Source organism: Leptopilina heterotoma, unplaced genomic scaffold, assembly GCF_015476425.1.
Source record: "Leptopilina heterotoma isolate Lh14 unplaced genomic scaffold, ASM1547642v1 Lhet_247, whole genome shotgun sequence".
Taxonomy (NCBI): Eukaryota; Metazoa; Arthropoda; class Insecta; order Hymenoptera; family Figitidae; genus Leptopilina; species Leptopilina heterotoma.
In genome coordinates, this window is record NW_025110963.1 from 786,425 (window position 1) to 809,024 (window position 22,600).

The following is a 22,600-nucleotide window of genomic DNA, read 5'->3' on the forward strand; positions in this document are numbered from 1 at the left end:
ATTGTTTTTTACGAGATTGGTTGTGTACCTTAATTCTACGTGAATGATCCAATAAGCTTAAATGGATTTTAAAGTTCGTCATGTCTCGTGGCAAGAAACGAGACTTCATACTGATTTTCTAGTCGAGTGATTACTGCCGTATATCTAAAAACACTGTTCCTAAGAGTTTATATAACATAAAGTTAACAAATTTACCTATAATAATGAAGCAGAATATTTTTAAAAATGTTCTTTCATTTTCAACAAATGAAGAGAGAAAGGAATTTAATCAAGTGGAAATAGAAATAAAACTAAGTGGAAGTGAGAAAGATAATGTGAAAACAGATACCCAATCAGCATAATAGTTATCAGGTATATTTATATTGTAAGTATATATATATATATATATATACAATAAACTTATAAAGTGTTAATGTAATTTCTACTGTACAGCGGTAATTAACTTCAAGTAAATGTTTCCATATAGGTTATCATAATTAAAATTTCTAACCACTCAAAATAATCAGAAAAATTGCAACAGACAAATTTTCTTCAGAATATAACTGGTGTCCCTTGTCAAAGAACTTATTTTGTAAATTAGGTTTTTCATATAATTAAAGAAAAACTATTAGGCCAACTCAATAATTTAGTTACAGTGCTTGAAAAAAATTGGACCCGCGTGCCTTAAGTTTTTGCTTATTTTTAACTAAAAATGATTTACTTTGAATATCGCGCTTGATACTTTGGAAGGACAAATAGCATAAGTGGGTTATTATAAAAAATAATTAGAGCAAGAGTAAAAAAAATAATTGTCGTAATAGAAAAATGGAACAAATTATCAGCAGCAAACAAAAACGGATTAAGAAATTAATAGAGCAAAAGTAAGATAAGTTTTCAGTGCGTGCAAAAACTAAATGTCAAGAAGTTCCGTTTTTGCCCTTTTTAAACTCTTTTACACTTATTTCAATATACGCATATATATAAATTATATATATATATATATATATAATAACATTATAAATATAAATAAAAAATAATATATATAATAATTATATAATAACGCATATGGGACGTTCCACGTCAACAGAAACAGAGCTGTGGCCAAAAATTGGCGCAATGAAAAAAAACGTTAAAGGGCTTAAAAAATTCTTACACTCGTGTACTTTCAATAACAGGTGGGCGTTTTTGAAAATCCAAAATGGCGGCTTAATTATAAGCGAACAAAGTCAACAAAATCATGAACCCACAAATAATATCATAAATAAAAATGACAAAATCCATGGAAAAAAATTGAACGAAATTTTTTTTAACGTTTTTGGGGTGGCTTAATACAAATCTTAACTCAGATTTTGATTAGAGTTAAAAGATTAAAAATGGCGGAAGCAAAATGGTGGACAAATTTTAAAACTCCTTAAAATCGCTCAAAATTTGTTACTCGGGGGTTTTCGGGGTCGCTGATTACGAATATGACATCCGATTTCAAAAATTCAAATGGGCGGATCCAACATGGCCGACATTTTTCTTCAAATTCATTGTATTCGCTCAAAACTTGTTACTCTGGGGTTTTCAGGGTCGCTGATTACAAATATGCCAGCAGATTTAGAAAATTAAAAATAGCGGATCCAACATGGTCGACATTCTTTTCTTAACTTCATCGCATTCGCTCAAAACGTGTTACTCGGGGGTTTTCGGGGTCGCTGATTATAAATATGACCTTAGTTTTTAAAATTCAAAATGTCGGATCCAACATGGCCGACATTTTGTTGAAAAATTCATCGAATTCGTTTGAAACTTGTTACTCTGGGGTTTTCGGGGTCGCTGAATACAAAAATGACCTTAGTTTTAAAAAATTCAAAATGTCAGATCCAATTTAATCGGTATTCCAATTTAATATTTTTTATAAGAAATAAAAAGCTGTTTGTACTTTGGCCTTTCTAGTAGCTGAAGCAAATTCTAGTAGCGTTTGAGTATCGTAATATTTTAACCGTTTTATTTGGTTTAATTATAAATCCGTGACAGGATCAGAGATAAATACCAATTGTGATATGGAGTAGTTTTTTTTGTTCTGGTTCTGTCAAAGAATTGTGTTCGTTCTTGACTATTGTGTTTTTAGGGTTTCGTGGCCACCCGTGTAGAAATTGCCATATTTAGGCTATAACATGGCATGAAACACCTCCCCAGATCGGGCCCAAGTCTGATCTGGGAAGGTGTTTCATGCCATGTTATGGCCTACACAATGATCAAAAGATCTGGCCCCGATTTGGGTCATGGTTAAATTTCTACACGGGCAAGGACTGAATCCCTTATAGCGAAACTCTGGTGTCCGTCCGCAGTTTTCCCTAACAACCGTTGCCATGGAAACCGTTACTATGGTACTGGTTGTTATGGTAATGGTTGCTATGGTAATGGTTGCTTTGTTTACAGTTGCTATGGCAATGATTGTCATAGCAACGCTTGTTATTGAAATCATTATGTGGAGCTCCTGATTGATTTTATGATTTTTTCTTTGTCTTTTAGACCACGAAACCCCGAAGAGGTAGGCGCAATGCGCCTGCTTCTCTCACTGATTTTTTATCAGGCTTCGTTACATCAATGTACAACCAATTGTAACATGCGATAGTGTTTTTGCTATGGTTCTGTCAAATATTTTTGTTTATTAGATATGATATTTTTTTTTGATTGCCGTATTTATAATTGAACCAAATAAAACGGTTAAAATATTACAATACTTAAACGCTACTAGAATTTGCTTCAGCTACTAGAAAGAACAAAACTTTAACTCTCTACAAACAGCTTTTTATTGCTTCTAAAAAAATATTAAATTCGAATGTCGGCCATGTTGGATCCGTCATTTTGAATTTTTAAGAACTAAGGTCATATTCGTAATCAGCGACTCCGAAAATCCCTGAGTAACAAGTTTCAAGCGAAATCGATGAATTTTTTAACAAAATGTCGGCCATGTTGGATCCGCCTTTTTGAATTTTTTAACTCTGATGGCATATTCGTAATCAGCGACCCCGAAAACCCCCGAGTAACAAGTTTTGAGCGAATACGATGAATTTAAAGAAAAATGTCGGCCATGTTGGATACGCCATTTTGAATTTTTGAAATCCGATGTCATATTCGTAATCAGCGACCCCGAAAACCCCCGAGTAACAAGTTTTGAGCGATTTTAAAGAGTTTTAAAAATTGTCCACCATTTTGGTTCCGCCATTTTGAATTTTCAGACTCTAATCAAAATCTGAGTTAAGAATTGTATTAAGCGACCCCAAAAACGTTTAAAAAAGTTTCGTTCAATTTTTTTTCTTGAATTTTGCAATTTCTATTAACGATATTATTTGTCGGTTTGTGATTTTGTTGACCTTCTTCGCTTGTAATTAGGCCGCCATTTTGGATTTTCAAAAACGCCCACCTGTTATTGAAAGTACACGAGTGTAAGAATTTTTTAAGCCCTTAAACGTTTTTTTTCATTGCGCCAATTTTTGGCCACAGCTCTGTTTCTGTTGACGTGGAACGTCCCATATATATATATAATATAATAATATAAAATTTGTTATCGTCGTAAAAACAACAAACAATATTATTTTTTGATAAGTTGGTTACTCAACTGAGAGACAACTATACTTTAATTATTTAACAAGTAAAAGTATTAAGCTTGGAGATAATTAGTCTATCTTATATTTTGCTGAGTCTTTTAGGAAAACAATATACTAATCGTGTTATAACTTTCAGTAGCAACCAATTACTCATTCCACACCTGCTACATTAATCAATACATTAGATTTAATAAAAGACTGTAAATTCACCCCTACTCTTTACTCTACACACTCACATTTCATATACTGTCGATCGACACTTTTCGATTTTAAAAAAATTTATCTATCATTTTTAAATTTGTATTTAATTAAGAATTCGGTGCAGGTCTCCTTTTATAGAAAGTTTTGAATTTAATTGAAAATTCAATCCTATGGTAGATTTTTCTCAATAACTACATGCTGAGTTGGAACAGAATTATTAAAACTACAATTTGCGTATAATTTATATTATGTATATAAAATAAAAAAATTTCTTTTTTCTTCTTTTGGTCAAAACTTTATTTTTTTAAATAATCAATCAATAATAAAACAAAAAATTTTTGTATAATATTAAACTGTATATACATTTAAACTTCATAAACTTATTTTAATTTGTTTTATTTAATAGGTGTTTTAATATCAAGGGCGCAAAATAGGTGATTCAAACGATGGCGAGATTGTTAAAAAAAAGTTTTGCAGTCGTAAGTGACGATGCAAATCACGATTCCTCTAATGCACTTGTAGCAAAGCATCGAATTCACGAAACATTGGAATAACTGAACAATGTTAGTTAGCGGAGGAAATAACGAATGTATCAGATGGAGCAGTATTTCATTTTAAAAACCTTTATCCATACTATAAAATTACTAGGTCGTCAAAAAAATAAATTGAATATTTTCAGCCACAGGACAAGGCAAAGAATCTTGTGATGGTATTGGTGGATTCATTAAACATTATGCAACTAACCACAATTTAAGAAAAATAAACATGAAATGAATAGATAATGTTAAAGACATTTGTAACTGTCGTATAAAACTATACTACTGCGATAAGTCTGGTATATGTTCCAAAAAGAAAAATGGAACTTTTTAGAAAAATTGGATAGAGTGGAGAAAAGAACCTACGATTGAAGGCATTCAAAAAAGTCATCTTTGGAAACTTGATGAAAATAGATCCTACGTAGCTAGAGCCGCAAATCATTAATTAAGAAAAGTTAAATAACTCCAAAGTAAGTTAATCTTTAAACTTTTATCATGAATAAATATCACATTAAAAATAGTCATTTTTTTATTTTTTAGAAAAATGGCCACCATTGAGTTAATTTTATAAATTTTTAAATAACTTCCAAAAAGTTTCAGCGGACATGAAACCTTTTGAAGAAAGGTCCTTTTTCATCTAGTAAACCCAAAAAGATTTTCAGAACAATAAAAAATGTTCGGTTTATTATGTACAGTTTATTGTGTAGAATTATACTAGAGGAAGAAGTTCTGTTATGGTCACCTTTCTGTTTTTGACTTGTAACTTTTGCTCAAGTAGATGTTATGAAGATCTGGTTTGATGTCTCAATTTCAATTTTCCTATCTGAGGTAGACTTTTTTCTTTATTTACTGTCTCTTACAAAGATTTGTTTACGAAGCAAGAATTTCTGGTATGATAAAATCTATCCATTTGAATACTTACAACGCTCCTAAGTTCGGTATGTAGAAATGGTATCATAAGAACGGATGCTCGAAACTCTTTCAAAAAGGTTCTACATACCTAGTTTTAAAGTATTTATTGGTCTTAACTGCAGATAGCAGATTTTCGTTTAACCTAAATCTTTTTAAGGTGGGTTTCTCATAAAAAATTCAATTTCTTTTTTTATTGCATAAATTTACTCCTTAACATGTCAAAAATGCCTTCCTAAAAGTTTAAATCGATCCGGGCATTAGTTTTTGAGATAAATCTATCACAGTGGGTGGCGTCACTAAAGCTGACTGTTTTGGTACATCTGGAGACCGGTTATCGAATGCAAGATTTTTTTAATTCTATGGGCTGAACGATTTTGGAAAATATTATTTTTTATTAGAAATTGAAGATCCTGCATATCAATTTGCAACTGGCATCGTCTTCCAACCTCTATGTCGCTTTAATTCTCAGATATCAGCACCAGCATCAATGAGTAAGGTGGCCGAAGTATATCAATAACTGTGGCTAAAACCACACGAGACGAGTTTCTTCAAAATATTCTATTACGTATAATTCATTATTGTCCTCGATTATTTCAGCTAAAGTATTATCTATATTGAGCTTTCGTTTCATATATTCTTCGATTCCTTCTGACATTTCTACAATGCAATTTAAACAATTGCCATATTCATTTTGTAGGTAACAAGCTATGCGACAATAAACTGTGACTATTGGAAATAGTTTGTTCTAAATGGAAAAGAACATTTAAATATTAAAGGTTCTTCAATTTTTGGTATCAATTGTCACATGCAAGTCAATCAACGTTTAGTCAATTCGGAAATAAATTAATTAAACGTTTTTCTACAAGCAAATAAAAATTATGTTCAAAATTTAGATTTATAATTTAGTAAATTTCTTGAGAATAATGATCTCAGTGATGTAAATATTTTGAAATTACCAACCTAACTTAAAAATAATTAAAATATAGAAAATTAACGTACCTACAAATAATACTTATTTTGAATTATTTTTCTAGATCCAAATGCTCCATGATATTCAAGGCAATTAATGGGTCTTTCTTGCCTCAACAACTGACGGTTTGCTTTATTCCAGAAAGAGAGATGGAGGTATCGGTCTTCCTAGAATAAAAAATATAGTTGGCATTGCCAAGTTGAAGAGTTGGCTTAAAATGTCAATCTCTAAAGATCTTACATCTAGAGAGGTGGCTAATTCGGAGGAAAATTTAAAAACAATCAGGATGTTTGTTCGGGTCATGGGCGTTGGATTCCCGTTCGATAATAAGATCTTGAATCGAACTAAAATGAAATTGAAGACCAATGAGGTGCACCACTGGGCTGCCCTTGCTTCACAGGGGCAGGGTGTACCTTGGTTCGTGGGCGACCCCGTCTGCAATTGTTGGCTGTATAACTATAAATTATTAAGACCTTCTATATTCATTACGGCGTTGCAAATGAGATCAAATACTTGCGGGGTGAAATCTGTTCTTTACAGAGGAAGACCGCAAGTTAACGCTGATGCAGTCCTTTGCAGGCGGTGTCGTGCGCGACCAGAGACGTGCGCACATGTTCTGGGGTATTGTTCCTTCGGCAAACCTTATAGAATTAAAAGGCATAACGAGATAGTAGATCTGATAATCTCAAAAATAAATATACGTGGAGGTGCCATCAAGGTGATGAAAGAGCCTGAAGTAGTGATAAATGGAGCCCCTCTGAAACCAGATCTAATCGTGGTGGAGGAGGAGGCCGTGTACGTCATTGACGTTACAGTGAGATACGAAAACGAGCAATCTTTATTCGAGGCAAAAAGGGAAAAAGAGGAAAAATATCAATCAGTTGCAAATCACCTTGCTGGCATCTTCCACAGGGTTGCCAGTGTGGCACCAGTAGTAGTTGGCTCCAGGGGGGCGCTTCCGCACTTTACGGTCCGCACGCTCGAGAGATGTGGCTTTGTTAGGGCAGATTGTGTGACAACATCTTTGATAGCTCTAAGAACCTCTATGGAAATGTTTCATCAGTTCTTAGACGGTTGATGGTCGAGTGTCGCGGGAAGTCATAAGGGGGTTCTTTTTTGTTTTGAATACCTTTGGCTTAATGAATTTTATTTATTATTTTTTTTTTTATTTATTGACTAATTAATAAAATGTTCCTTACGTGGGTGGGGCAACACCATATAGCACGCCACGGAATGTAATGCAAATGCAAAAGCAAACTTTGTTTTGCTTTGGTTTTTATTATTTTAAGTGCATTACCGTAAGTAGATGCTGATGGAAATTGTAATATTACAAAAGAAAATTTAAACAGAAATTTGGAGAATTTTTACATTCCATTAAATATAAATAAAATTGTCATGGAAAGTGACATTAATATAAATCGAAGTTTGCAGGTTAGGTAACCCGGCTGGTATAAATACTGTAATTTAATAACCTGCTATCGTCACCTAGCTTGTAAACTTGGACTTTGAACCCGCTTTACATGACAATAAAATAAAGTTGTTGAACACTTTTAGTATAAATATACTTTATGGTTTTTACCATTATACATGTGTAAGTAATAGTTAACATAATACTTGATTTCAAGTACTAATTATTATCAGTACTCGTTATGGAACTATTTACCAGAGTAGACTTGTCAACAATCTACCAACAACATTTTCGACTTTGATAAATCGAGTTCATTTGACAAATGATTTTGGTGTGTTAATAATTATACATGCAATTTTAAAATTAAATTGAAATTATTAACTGCTTTTAAATTTAATTTCGATATTCTGTTATGAAAATTAGCCATCAGATGATTTACTGGAACACACATCTCGACAATCCTTAAACAACATTTTAAACATTGTAAAATATAGTAAAAATGACTAATGATAAACTTTATGTACATGCAAGCAGCGATTAGCATAATTAAAAAGTTCTTTTTTGAGGTTTAATTTCGAATGTCAGTTACCAGGATTTGTTGTTGAACCAATTAGTAGAGCAGACATAGCGACAATCTGGGAAATTTTAGAACAATCGAGTACGAATTACTTTTGCATGTTCATATTTATACTATATGTAAGTTTGAATTTAAATAATCAACGTTTACTTGGTTTTTGTATCAAACTCGTTAATCTACTATCAAATCATTTACTCGATCAGTCAAAGCAAGAAACTTCGAATGTTACTTTACATTTTGCACAGTCAATGTCTTCTTGAATGTTTGATTTCACGTTTATTGACTCGACTGTGAACTGTTGGGCTATTACCTAGAGAATACCCTAAATCATATGATATTAGACCAACAGTACACATTCTGCCTGTCAAATTTAATTTATTTACATTTTTTTATTAAATTTTTTTTAATATCGAGTCAATAAATGTGAAATCGAAAGATTCAAGAGGACAGAATTGACGGTGAGAAAGCAGAATTGACCGTATCCCTAAATAATGTTTTCACTCGAAAACGTATTGGCAGAAACTCACAGGCAATTCTATTCGCTCATGGCCAGTCCTGCCTTTTTTACTATGAACACAAAAACACTTCAGTGAATTCTTAAATAATTCCATTTTACAATTTTTAAATTGTTGTTTAATGAAAGTTGATTTATAATTTAAAGTACTTCTCAGCATTTTATAAAATTTTAATAAATTTATAATATTTTTTATTTGTGTGCAAAAAAAATTGTATAACAATTTCATTCCATAATTTTTATATTATTATTAGAAATAAATATATTCGTGTATAACTAATGTCTTTCTATATCAATTTGCTACAATAGTAAAAATACATACAACTAGTTTATAGAAAAATTATTTATACATTGTTGACTACAGATCGGTCATTCTGACAATTTGGTCGTCCCGAACAACCGTAATAATTGTAAAAGACAAGCAGATATTTTTTATTCGTTTTCCAACACCCCATGTAGAAATTAAGATTGGAATTTAATGGGGCTCTAGTCAGAATTCCCTATCCGTAGTGGGGCACTGATTAGGGAAAACATTTGGAACCCAACTACTTTCATAACGGTCATCAGATCGGGTACTAGTCAAGAATATCTAGTCGGGAACTAGCAAGTAAAACTAGCTGCTACCCTACTAGTGTAAAAGAAGCGTACCCTTTTAGATTTTTATTAGTATTAATTGTGAACTACATTTAAGTTGAAATTATATTAGTTTTAATCATAGTTATTTACAAATTTTAATACAAAAGTAATATTAGCAAATTAAATATTACACTACGTTTTGTAATTGAAACAATATTTATAAGATTTAAAAGTTTAGAAATAATTTTGTCACCTCAAATAGGTGAGAATCTACTCCCGAAAAGAAAGCAGCAACTCCTCAAGGGCTGCTATACCCATGTGAAGCCTGCAGCCTACCCAAAATTCTTTCAGTGTGGTATAATCAAATTTTTCTGTTTCTAAAAATCTTTATCTTCAGAAAAGTCTCTTCAAAGGTTGCTGAAAAAATTCAACCATTATTAGAAATAGTCAACTAACGTACAAATAAAATAAACAAACACACTTTCACATTAAAAATATTTACTCATTTTTTTTAAAAAATTAATTATTTACCTGCATGACCTTTCAAAATGATTGGATAAGCTGGCCAATCTGCGGGTGCTGGTGCATCAGCCTATAATAAATCAGTCAATAATCTTTGATAAGGTGTATAAGGTGTATAATCTGTATAAGATGGTGGCATAAATTGGCATAGAAGCCCATTCTCTTCATTGTCGAAGAAAATCCAATGCTTGCATGCGAAGTCGATATCCTTAACACTACTTACACTGTTTTTATCAGAACATATGAATTCGAAAAGCAAGTATTTTTTAATTATTTTTCCTTTTCTTGATGTCATTTTTCAATACTACGAATAATAAAATTAACTTTCAGTTAATTCATAAACTACGAGTGAATAGAATAACGAGCAAGTAAGTGAATTAGCAAACATTCTTAGCTGTTGTTGTATTAAAAAAGTAACAATTCTAACTTCTATAAGTTTTAGTGTTTAAACTACAATTATGGGCCTATTAATATACTTTTAGTATGAATATTTACAGTTGTCTTCTCTTTAAGAAATACCGATCACTTTAGTAATAATGGATTTTCATTGATATTTGGAAATTGCAATATATTTTCGTTAATCTTCGTTTCACACGTTTCACAGAACTGATGCACACGTGAAAAAAGAAATATGTCTCCCGCTTGGACCCAGAAACACTTAATACAAAAACTGAGTTGGATTTAAGGAACGGGGCAGAAATTAAATATACAAAGTGAGCAAATCATATTAGTAGACAAGCGCAAAAGCAGTTCAAGATTTTCAAATTCTTATCATCAGTTTTAAGAAATAAAGGAACAGATATGGCGCTTAGATTGAAATTTATTAAAAATTAAATAGTTTAAATTTTAATTTTTTAAAAGTAAAAGGTGTTTTTACTGTTTAGAACAATGATTAGAAATAAAAACAAGTTGAAAATTATGTTCGTTTTATAGACAATTTCACTTCTTTATATAGGTAAAATTTAAGAAAAACTAATAAATCTATTAATTATAATTAACCAATAAATTAAAGAAAAATTAAATCTTTAAAAATCAAATAATAATAATTTTACAAATATGTTGCGAAATATGACTTTATACCACTTAAATCGTTTTTCAATTAAAATATTTTTCATAAAGGAAGAATGATTTAAAAATAAAATTTTTCGAATTTATGGTAAAAAAATAAAAGTACAATTGTTTTTAAAAATTGTTCTTGCCCTACGGGTCTCCTGCGTCAATAGTTAAAATTAAAACTATTTCCATGTCAAAGCGTAATTTACAGCAAAACAACAGAATAAAGAACCAAATTTTAAAATATAAAATTGTTAAAAGTCAAAAGATAATCTTGTAAACGGACATAAAAACAAAAATAAACATATATATGAAGGTCAAAAGATAAAATTGGAAAAGGACAAATAAAAAATCACAGAATAAGTTAAATTAAATAGAACAAATAAATTAAAAGCTGATTAAAGACACATAATTTAAAGTGTGAAATTAAAAGTGAAATTATGCTTTTTTCCTACTTTTGGTCTTTGCAAAAGTCTTCTTCGCCACCTCAAGGTCGGTTCGGAAGACCCTGCAATTTCCACTTCTCGCAACGTGATGAACGTCTTTCGTTTCTGGGAACTTCTCCTTGCAGAAGAAGCAAGTAGCTCCTCTTACAATCCACGACCTTGTGATCGACTTCTTCGCACCTAAAGCACGCAGTCGATCTATCCGTCGTGTTGCATTCTCTTGCTAGGTGACCATAGCCGAGGCATCGGCGACACTTCACTATCATAAACCTCCTTCTGATCGGGCACGACATAAAAGCAACCTTTATGCGTCCGAGCACCTCCAGCTTCTTAGCCTGATCCTGATCGGTGACAACAACTGCGAGTTTCATTCCCCGCTTGTTAGGTCCAAGGACCTAACTTTCTGCTTTCTAACTTTCTACTTTCTGCTTCCTGCCGGTTCCTTTATGAGACCTAATAGTTCCTCCTGCACCTTGTCCTCTTGGGTAAGGCAATCCAGGTCGCGGATCTTCAGAGTAACCTTTCGGTCAGCGTTCTGCACCTTACCCATGTCACCTACCACTCTTTTCACTTCCTCAGTAAACCCGTTCTTTTCTGAGGAGCCAGCTATACTAATGAGGAGGTTCTTTCTTCTTGGTTGGTCTCGCTCCAACCACTCTTGTCTGACTTTTCCGAGAAAATTTTCGAATGAAAAAGCACTTATGCAATTAAGGTTACAGTCCGCAGTTATAACGTCATCGGCAACGTGAATGAGGTGATTTACTTTTAGAATTTGAGACGTAACTCCATAGTAATCTTTCATAGCCGTAAAAAAATTGTTAAATACATTTTTACATGATCATTATAAGTCCAATAAAAAAATCAGAATGTAAGATCCTGGAAGCAACATGTAACAAAAGAAAATGATCATACATATTTTCCGGCAAAAGGTCTTTTCAGATTATTGGTCCACAAATCATAAAAAAAACCGCAGTTCCTTAGCTTTCCACTTTACGGAAAAAGAAGTCGATCTGGTTTTTCGTTGTAATTCAATTGGAATCTGTGTTTTAAGAAATTCTAAACGTCTGGACAATTTAGCTCTGTTTCTGCCACTTAATCTGCATAATTTAAATTGTCATTTAACCAATAATCTAATAATTTCTTCATGTTTCCACAAAAGAAAAGATGCATCGAATCCAAAATAAAGATGGACACCATATCTATATGAGGAATAATTTCTAATAAAGGTAAGGTCCATAATGATACTCAGGTTGACAAAAATTTCTGAACGATTCATTCGTTCTCTTTACTGCATCAGTAGACGAATAAACTATTCTTCGTTCAACTCTTTCGCCAAGAATTTTACATCTTTCACATGCCTGAATACCCTTATGTTTTAAAAAAGATCGATCAGGTGTATCAAAAATTATACATTTTAACTTTAACATATTTAATTCTTTTAATTACACAGGCACACAAAAAAAGTGTCGTGGCCGAGACATTACACTAGTATATTCCTATGTATTTTTGACCGCTGAATCCGAAGTAAAAATGCTCAAATTGGTTCTTTTTTGAGTTATACTTAAAAAACGACTCAAAAAACGAATTCGAACTAAACAAATTAAAATAAATTTTTGTGACATAACAATAGCATATTTTCATGTATTTTTTCCCTCTGAATCCGGATTCGAAGTCAGAATTGACAAATGTGCTAAAAATTTTGAGCAAAATCCAAAAAACGACTCAAGAAATCGAATTAAAATGACGAAAATGAAAAATTTCTTCTGTGACACTGCGAAAGTATATTCCCATGTATTTTTTCACGCTGACTCCGAAGTCAGAATTTTTAAAGTGGCTCAAAATTTTGGATTTCATTAAAAGTGCTCAAAAACATGCATGTAAAAGAGAATTTTTGTCGAAACCTTATGTTGTAATAATGAAGAGTTTTGGTATTCAGTACGAATCTAGAGTTACCTCTCTCAAAAGCAAGAAAAGTAGAAATTCTTGACATAAATTTTTTAAATTTTAATCGCGTTTTTTAACAATTTTTTGAGCTTATCTCAAAATTTTGATTAAATTTGTAAATTCTGACTGCGAATTCGGATTCAGCGGGAAAAAGTACATGGGAATATAGTAGTATACTGTCATAAAATTTTTTTTCATCTTAATTCGGTTTTTTGAGTTTGAATTCGGATTCAGCGTGAAAAAATACATGGGAATATACTAGTGTAGTGTCTCGGCCACGACACTTTTTTTGTGTGCCTGCGTTATTTAATTAATTTTAACATTTAACAAAACGTTGACCTATCATGATACCATCAATATTTAATCGATTAAATTCTTCAACGAATGGAGTTAAATATTCTTTAACACTATTAGGTTTAGTTTGCCCAAAAAATATGCAAATTGGAAATACCTTGTAAACATCAGGGAAGAAGTGTACTTTTCCTAATATTACCAAAAACTGACCATCTCCAGATTTACTTAAGGGTAAGCCATTACAACTGACTTGCAGTTTGATTAAATTATCAGTATGTATTGCAGGATTTATGCACATTTCTAAATTATTTTATATTTTAAAGTATACTTATAGTATAGCGAGCATCGTTTGTGTGGAGAAATGTTTTGTCAGGTCAGGTTCTATAATTTCAAGTATTTATTTTAGAATATTTACAGGGTGGTCAAAAGTTTCAGTTTATCAATTTCCCTGACAATTTACTGATATTAAAATAATTTTCCCTGACAAAATTCATTCCACAGGAAAATTTGAAGGTCTACGGAAAATAAGTAAAATAAATGAAGTTTAATAATTTCTAAAAATTACAATTATAACCCTTTCTGAATTCAATTATTTCCTACAATGTGCAACTAAACTTCATCTCTAAATTATTTCAATTGAAAAATTTCCAAACAATTGAAATTTGGTAAAATCTTCTAAAAATAATTAAATTTTTGAGAAATATAAATAAAAATAATCAAATTTTTGAAGAATTTTAATAATAAATATGACCTCGATTTCTCCAAAATTTTAATAAGTCTTAAAAGTAAATTTTCATAAATTTTTTTATTTTCTTTGTTTGAAGATAATTGAATCTTAAATAAGTATGAAAAACCAATTCTAAGAATTAGTTTTTAAAAATATTTTAATGTAATTTATCAAAAATAATTGAATTTTAATTAAAATGTTGAACATGATTTTTTCTCTAAAATGTTAAAAATTATCAATATTTGGATGTACTTGAATTTTTGATAATTCAGTTATTTTTAAAATTTGCAATTAAAACTCTTTAAAAGTTGATTTTTAAAAATTGAGCTCCTGGATCAAAAAATTCGATTTGCGTTTAAACAGGGAATTTTCACGTCAGTCAGGCCCCCATGAAAAATAATAAAAATAAAATAAAACATTTTTTAAATCCATATCCTTGTTTAAGCCTATCAAGTGGCAAATCGAGTTTTTTTGATCCGGAAGATCAATTACAACAAAATATTTAAGGGGAAAGTCTACTGTGACAAGAGAAAAAACAAAATATGGTTGTCATCTACATAGTATTGACTCTCGTCTGACAAAGAATTTTATCGCTAAAAAATTTTGGCGCCGAAAAAAAAATTCTTGAAATTTTTTCTATTTTTTTTACATTTGATTTTATTATTGTTTATAACAATTAAATAAAAGAAAATATATTGACAAAATTCTTTTTCAGACGAGAGTCAATACTATGTAAATGACAACCATATTTTGTTTTTGATCACCCAGACGTGAGATTTCGTGTACGCCGTTGGGTTACCTAAAAAGACGGGCTTGCGCTTTAAGGAGTGCAACGACGGTAATTTTAAATATTTCGACTTAAATTTTGTTTTACAAATACGTGAATATATAATAAAGATGACGGTTTAATTTAATTTAATGTACACTCGTGCTCAGAAATGCCTTCTCCGTCCGAACGTGTCGCACTCATATGTTCCCATGGAAACATATGAGTGCGACACGTTTGGACGGGGAAGGACGGAGAAGAGTTATAGTGAGTTGTACTATTACGCATTTAGTAAGAAAATTTGAGTTGTGATAAATAAATATAAAGTAAATGTTACAAAACAGCGTTCAGTTTTTTTCTGTCGATCGAACTAAACATAGTAGTAAAGATGAATGTCTGCTTAGTAAAGCAGACAAAACGAATTCTTTTTAAATTTTTAATTATATTATTAGTTTGACTTTAAAAAATATATTAAAATTAATTAAAAAGCTACCTATTAAAAATTAAACGAAATCGAGAAAAAAATATTATTTTTCAAAAACTTATTTGCGATGTTACACTTATTATTTAGGCTTGTTATTGCAACAAATATATGGTTATAATACACTTTTTTGGCTTTATAACTTGGTCGTCTTGATTATAAATAAAACGTCAAGATTCATCATTAAGTTACAGTAAATTGCACTTCTTTTATGTTAAATGGTGCTTTCTTTAATATAAGGTTATGTCACATTCGTCATAGTTGTAATTATAAAACATAACGTTCATGTTAAACAAATTGAACTTATGATTTATAGAGATTATTATTGGATTTGAGAACGATAATATAAAGTTGATGTTTTTCTATTAAGGATGTATAATTTAATAAGTTATAATGTGCCTTTATGGTTGAGCTCAGGAGAAAGATAGACAATATCAACTACCTGCTATTGTCAAATAGAAGATAGGCAGTCTCTGTTGTGCCACTGACCAAAGGACACCGTTCGTACATAGCTATTGTGTATATATAAATGAAGAATCGAAATATAAATCAAATAACAGAACACCACAGATGTCAATATCGTTATCAACACCGATCGTCCTATAGAACAAAGTGATCTATTTATTTCCGAAATAGTTTTATTCCGTGATATTGATTATGAGAAAAACATGTGTGTATGCGTTAATGTTAATGAAGCTAGAAATTTCGAACTTTGCAGAATTAAAAGCCGGGGCGGTAGCGATACTACACATTTGAACTCTACATTGATAAACTGTACACGTTTGATTGTATACTGTTGAATTGTATACAAATATGTATTATAAATATTTATCATTAAACTGCATACATTTCAACTCTACACAAATAATTTTAAATAATTTTATTTTTTTAATATGGTTGTTTGAATACAGTTAGATTCTACACATTTAAATTTGGTAAAATTGTATCAAAAAATTGTACACAGTTTGATTTTATACAGTAAAATTATATACTGCAAAATATTATTTTATTTGTTGAACTGCATACAGGTAAATTGTATACAAGATAAAATACGATTAAATGTAAACAGTTGTATTGTACATAGAACTTTTTTGCATTATATTATTCTTAAACTGTATACATTTCAACTCTACACAAATAAATTTTAATAATTTTATTTTTTAATATGTTTGTTTGAATAGAGTTAAATTCTACACTGCTTAATTTGATAAAATAATAACAAAAATTCTACACAGTAGAATAATATATAAAATTGTACTGTATAGAATCTAACGGTGTAGGATTTTTTGTTATTATTTTATCAAATTAAAGAGTGTAGAATCTAACTGTATGCAAACAAACATATTAAAAAATAAAATTATTAAAAATTATTTGTGTAGACTTAAAATGTATACAGTTTAATAATAATATTATACAAAAAATTTCTGTGTACACTACAACTGTATACAATTGATCGTATTTACTCTTGTATACAATTTACCTGTATGCAGTTCAACAAATAAAATAATATTTTGCAGTATATAATTCTACTGTATAGAATCAAACTGTGTACAATTTTTTGATACAATTTTACCAAATTTAAATGTGTAGAATCTAACTGTATTCAAACAAGCATATTAAAAAAATAAAATTATTTAAAATTATTTGTGTAGGGTTGAAATGTATGCAGTTTAATGATAAATATTTATAAAACATATTTGTATACAATTCAACAGTATACAATCGAACGTGTAAAGTTCATCAATGTAGAATTCAAATGTGTAGTATCGCAGCCTTCTGATTGTTAATCTTTTCACCAATATGCATTTCCTTGGATACAAAGAGGAAGTTGTTCTAAATATTCATGTTGGCGTTTACGAAAGTAATGGAATAGAATATGAGTTTGGCAATGGAAAAATTTACAAATTCCAGTACTGATCCTTATTATCTCCTGATTCTGCTCCTGTGGTGGAAATAGATTCCATTTCCGTCTTTCTGACAAAACACGCATTTTATGACAGGGATGCATAAATTTGCTGTAAGTAGTTCTTAAATTATATGTTTGAAAATAAATAAAATCACTTGACTTGTTTTGTAAAATAAAAGAAGTAGACACAAATCACGTAAATACAAGGTGTCCAGCGGTTGGAAAACTTATGGACGAAGCAGGGAATTTCATTCAAAGTCAGGAAAATTTCTATAAATTTAAAAGAAAATCAAAATTTGTTGCAAATTAAAAAATCTTTCTATCTATCAAGACTTAAATTGTTTTTTATTATTTTTTGCTACTATCATTAGATATCAATCCATTGTTAAATATGTTAATATCAATATTTTTGTCACAAGAAAGCAGAAATGATGTTAGTTAAAGTCAAGGAATTTTTTTCTTAATCCTCGATGGACACCCTGAAATTAATTAAATTTTCATCCACCGTTGGGAATATTTAAAATATTTCATTACTCTATTAATGGAGTACAACTGCAAGTGGTGGATGACGTAATTCGAGATGTTGACATTGACCCGAATGCAATGATGCGAAATTTAATAGATAGACGAAACAGTTTTCAAGGATGGCAATCCTACAAAATACCGTGGACACAAATTTACCTACTGGATATAAAATTGCTTCATGAATGTGTTGATGATCTTATCTTACGCACAAAAACTGTCAGCATAATAATTGATGACATGAGATCTTACTGCAAGACAATCGGACAGGTAATCTGCAAAATCATCGCCCAACAATTAGTGCTGAAATTTTCGAGTAGATATAAAGATAGAGACGATAAGGAAGATGGCCTTAGCAGCATTTCAAACAAATTAGAATCTTGAGCGAATTATTTGGAACAAGCGCATGTTCGAAAATCATATACTCTCCAAGATAAATTGTGCACTCTTGCCAAATTATTGAAATTAAAATCGTTGACAGCCGGCACTATAAATTGGCAGCCAAAGGAGAACCCAGTTAATGAGACGGATCAAACTATTGAACAAAAGAGGTGTCAATTAAACACATTGAAGAAAATTACGGTAAAAAATATAAAAATTATTGTGTCTTTCTCGCGTCTTGAAGAAAAATAATCAAATTTTGTGTTTATTCAAAAATGAAATTTCGAAGTTTTTTTTATGTCCTTACAATATCCAACAAAATTAAAAAAACGTTTGTCTTAAATATAATAAATATTTATCACATTTTCACCTCTGAGAGAATTTAAATTATTAACTGTAACACGCATTAACCCATTAATTTAAATAGAAACCTTTCCTAACCTGTTTGTTCTGAAAAGCTAAAATGAAATTCAAAAGTGTGTCGTTAAAAAAGCGACGTTTCGTTGGCTAGGATTTGCCAACCTCATCAGGATAAAAATTTATTAAGTAGAAAAATTACTATTAATATAAAGCACTATTTTTATATATTGATATTGATAAATTAACAATAATGATATACCTAAATTTTCTTAGAACATCGAACATATGCTAAGTAATACTGAAGTGGAATTTATCTATATAATAAATATTTAGCCTGATGAGGTTGGCAAACCCTATCCAACGAATCGTCGCTTTTTTAACGACACACTTTTGAATTTTATTCAAATCTTATCTTCCCAAGATCATATTTTTATCAAAAATAACAAAAATATGGAAGGATATATTTCTAACAACAAACTTTGTCATTTTTGGTTCAAACTCACTGTTTTTTCATTTTAAAGATTAAAATCTTTTTCCTAATTAAACAAACATACCTCCATTTATCGGTTATGCAAAACAGATGATTTTCACAGAAGAAGAGGAAAAGATATTGTGTTAGTTTACATATACTGACATGTGCAGCAGTCAATTACGCGTTAATAACGAGAAAATTGTCTTACAGATTAGCAAAAGAACATAACAAAAAGTTTCCAAAGTCGTGGGAAAAACTAAATGGCAGGTGGAGTATGGTTCCAGTTGTTTCTGAAACGCCATCCAAACTTATCATTAAGATTGCCTCAACTAACAAGCATAGTTCGCGCAACAAGCTTTAATAAAACAAATTAACAATTTAATAACAATTATAATGGTGTTTTAGACAAGTATTCACTAGAAGCCAAAGATATCTGGAACGTTGACGAAACTGGGAAACTGATAAAACCACACTAAAAAAAATCGACATAATGTGCTTTTTACTCAGGCAACTTTTGCCTAAGAACAAAGGCAATACACGCAAAGCAATTGTTTATTTTAAAAAAAGCAAATTTGCCTTTTTCAAAGGAAAAAATTTTAACTAAGGCAATTTTTACCTTTTTTAAAGGAAAAAATTGTTGTTTTTTAAAGAAACAATTGCTTTACGTGTATTGCTTTTGTTCTTAGGCAAAAATTGACTGAGTAAAAAGCACATTCTGTCAAATTTTTTTTTCAGTGCAGAAAGAGGAGCTTTAATGACGCTGGCTTTAGCTAGTAATTCCGTATGTAATTTCATATCGTTTATGTTTACTTTTCCTCAAAAAAATTTAAAAATCATTTCATTAAAGATGGTCTAATTGGATCAGTAGGAACTGCTAATGGGTCTGGATAAATGTAGGAAGATGATTTTTGCTTATTTTTCAAAATTTTAAAACTTACGTAAGACCTTCAAAAGAACACACAGTTTTGATACTTTTAGATAAACCATTTGTCAAATATTGAAATAATCACAAATGCAATCTTATGAAACAACTTACACAGCACCGAGAATTTCCCGAAACTTGACAGAGCCTCGCCCAGCGAGGTTAAACATATTATTTTGCGAAATTCATGAAAGAATGTGAGGTTATTTAAATGTTCACATGGTCCAAATATAAGGAAATATTAAATATCAAACTTGAGCGAAAATTATACTGCAAATATTGACTTGCCATGATCAGGTAATATTGTATCAATATTGCATGCAATATTCGCCTAATTATTAAATTTTCGTCTTTTTTTTAATGTTAAACAATTAGGGGTCGTCCATAAACCACGTAGCTCTATTTTTGGGGAAATTTTACCCCCCCATATAGCACGTTATTACATGTATTAGCGCCATTTTTACTTGACTTGACCCCCTCCCTCTTGACAAGGCTACGTGGTTTATGGATGGCCCCTTATCAGGTAATTCTTATTTTATTTTTACTCTTATAATACTTTTAACGCTACTCTCTAAATCTGAATTGGTAGAAAGTTACTAATGAAATGTTGAAAAGTCGTCCACCAAATGATTTAGTAATAATTTTACTAACAATTAGTGAAATTTTACTAATTGTTAGTAGCTTTACCAATTGATTAGTAGAATTTTACTAACAATTAGTAGAACTTAAAATTAGTAAAATTTTACCAATTTTTAGTAGAATTCTACCAATTCAGATTTAGAGAGTATAAACAGAATTACATAAATGATTTATAAACTACAATTAGTCGTATCATGATTATGAACACAAGAGCTCCTATTAATAAGAAGAGCATCCACTTCAACTGTTGGTTGCTGAACAAATTTAAGAAGATCAAATGTGTAGTATTTGTCGAACAGTTACTTAAAACAATATTGCTGCTAGTTACAGAAACTGAGTCGAGAGAGTTATTTGACAAGAATTATCACTCGTTATCAGACACGGTTGATACTCCTTCTTCGACACATTATAAATAATATACTTTTCCGCATTATCATAATAGTATGTTTCTAGTTCATACACTGGACAAAGTATATAAACTTGGTCGTATTCGAATTTTGCGTTGTTTTTATTTACGTCTAGTGAGCCTCTATTGTCTATCCTAAATATTGGATTTGTGGTATTCCAATAGATTTTCAAAGCACGAGAACAGGTGGCCTTTTGAGGTAAAGTATTTATTGCTGTAAGCAATACAAGAATAAAGCAGATCATGATGTCCAACTACCTCTCTGATGAATGAAGTTAGTTCGACTGGATAAACTCGACATTGGTTCAGAAAATGTCACGTAATCACAGGAACTTATTTGAAGTTACTTTTTAAACTACTTTATTTAAATAATTTGTTTATATTATTATTTTAGTTATTAGTGATTAACATTTCAATAACTTTCTGTTATTTTTTTAAAGAAATAATTTTTAATTTAAAAGTTTCATTTTGAACAAAAATTCAGGTTATATTTTAATCAATTTCGTCTGTTAATATAAACGTATAAACCAATATTGTCTAAGTATTGACTGAACATGGCAAGTCAATATTTCCAGTATACTTTTCGCTCAAGTTTGATATTTAATATTTCCTCACATGTGGACATTTAAATAACTACCTAATCTTTCATGAGCTACGCCACTTAATATTTCTAACCTAGCTGAACGATATCATGTAAAGTTTCAATAAATTTTCGGTGCCGTGTAAGAATTAATTTTATTATAATTACTATTTCACATTCCATTTTTTCAATGGTGACAAAAAATCTTACATTTTCAACAAAATTTTATAAAGTCCGAAATACTGATTTATTTTCCTCCAGACTTAATTGATATGTAATATCTGAAAATTAAAAAATGTTTAAATCTCAAATTAAATTAAGATATAATTTCTGCAGCAAAGATATTTTATTAGTTCCACAATGCACAAAATTTTTTAATAATTACTATAAACTAATGTTCTGCGTCTACAATTCAGAAATTGTAATAAACTTGAAATAAAATTTTTTTATTTAGTAGAAGGGTCAAAATAAGTGAAACCGGCCCCTTGAAAAATTTTTATCTCCAATTTTCAAGTTCTCCATGATTTTTGGTAGATATATGAGTACACTTGTTTCCCCTAATATATTTTTCAAAAAAAAATTTTATTTTTGAAGTAATTAGGTATTTAAGTTTTGTGTCATTTTATTTTCATTTTATTATCACTTTGAAACAAATAAAGATATTTAAGTAATTTTTTTCAAATTAAAGCTTAAAGTCTATACTTTTAAGATAAAATAAAGCGATTGCTAAAAGATGAAAATTTATAATTGTTATAAACAATTCTTTTAAACAATTGCAAATTGAAGAATGTTCTCAATATTTTTGAAAGATTAAATTACGATATATTAATGCGCAAAACTATAAGGATCTATTTAAAAAAAAAAAAAAATGAGTAACCTCCAATATTATAGAAATTATGTAAATTGTTCT

The 22,600-nt window shown here is 30.2% G+C and overlaps 2 protein-coding genes across 2 annotated transcripts in view; both read left to right on the plus strand.

Annotated features, from left to right (window-relative positions):
• Positions 1-22,600, plus strand: part of LOC122503213 (aminopeptidase N) — a 120,362-nt gene that overhangs the window by 37,765 nt on the left and 59,997 nt on the right. The gene's annotated exons all lie outside the window — the stretch shown is intronic.
• On the plus strand, positions 44-10,740 carry LOC122503216. Its single transcript, XM_043613679.1, has 3 exons — positions 44-364; positions 4,183-4,782; positions 6,259-10,740. The coding sequence occupies exon 3, from the start codon at positions 6,412-6,414 to the stop codon at positions 7,270-7,272; it is 861 nt and encodes a 286-aa protein (XP_043469614.1). The 5' UTR covers positions 44-364; positions 4,183-4,782; positions 6,259-6,411; the 3' UTR covers positions 7,273-10,740.

Bases quoted from the DNA above. Each gene is read 5' to 3' on its own strand.
- LOC122503216 (XM_043613679.1), top strand. From the start codon at position 6,412: ATGTCAATCTCTAAAGATCTTACATCTAGAGAGGTGGCTAATTCGGAG.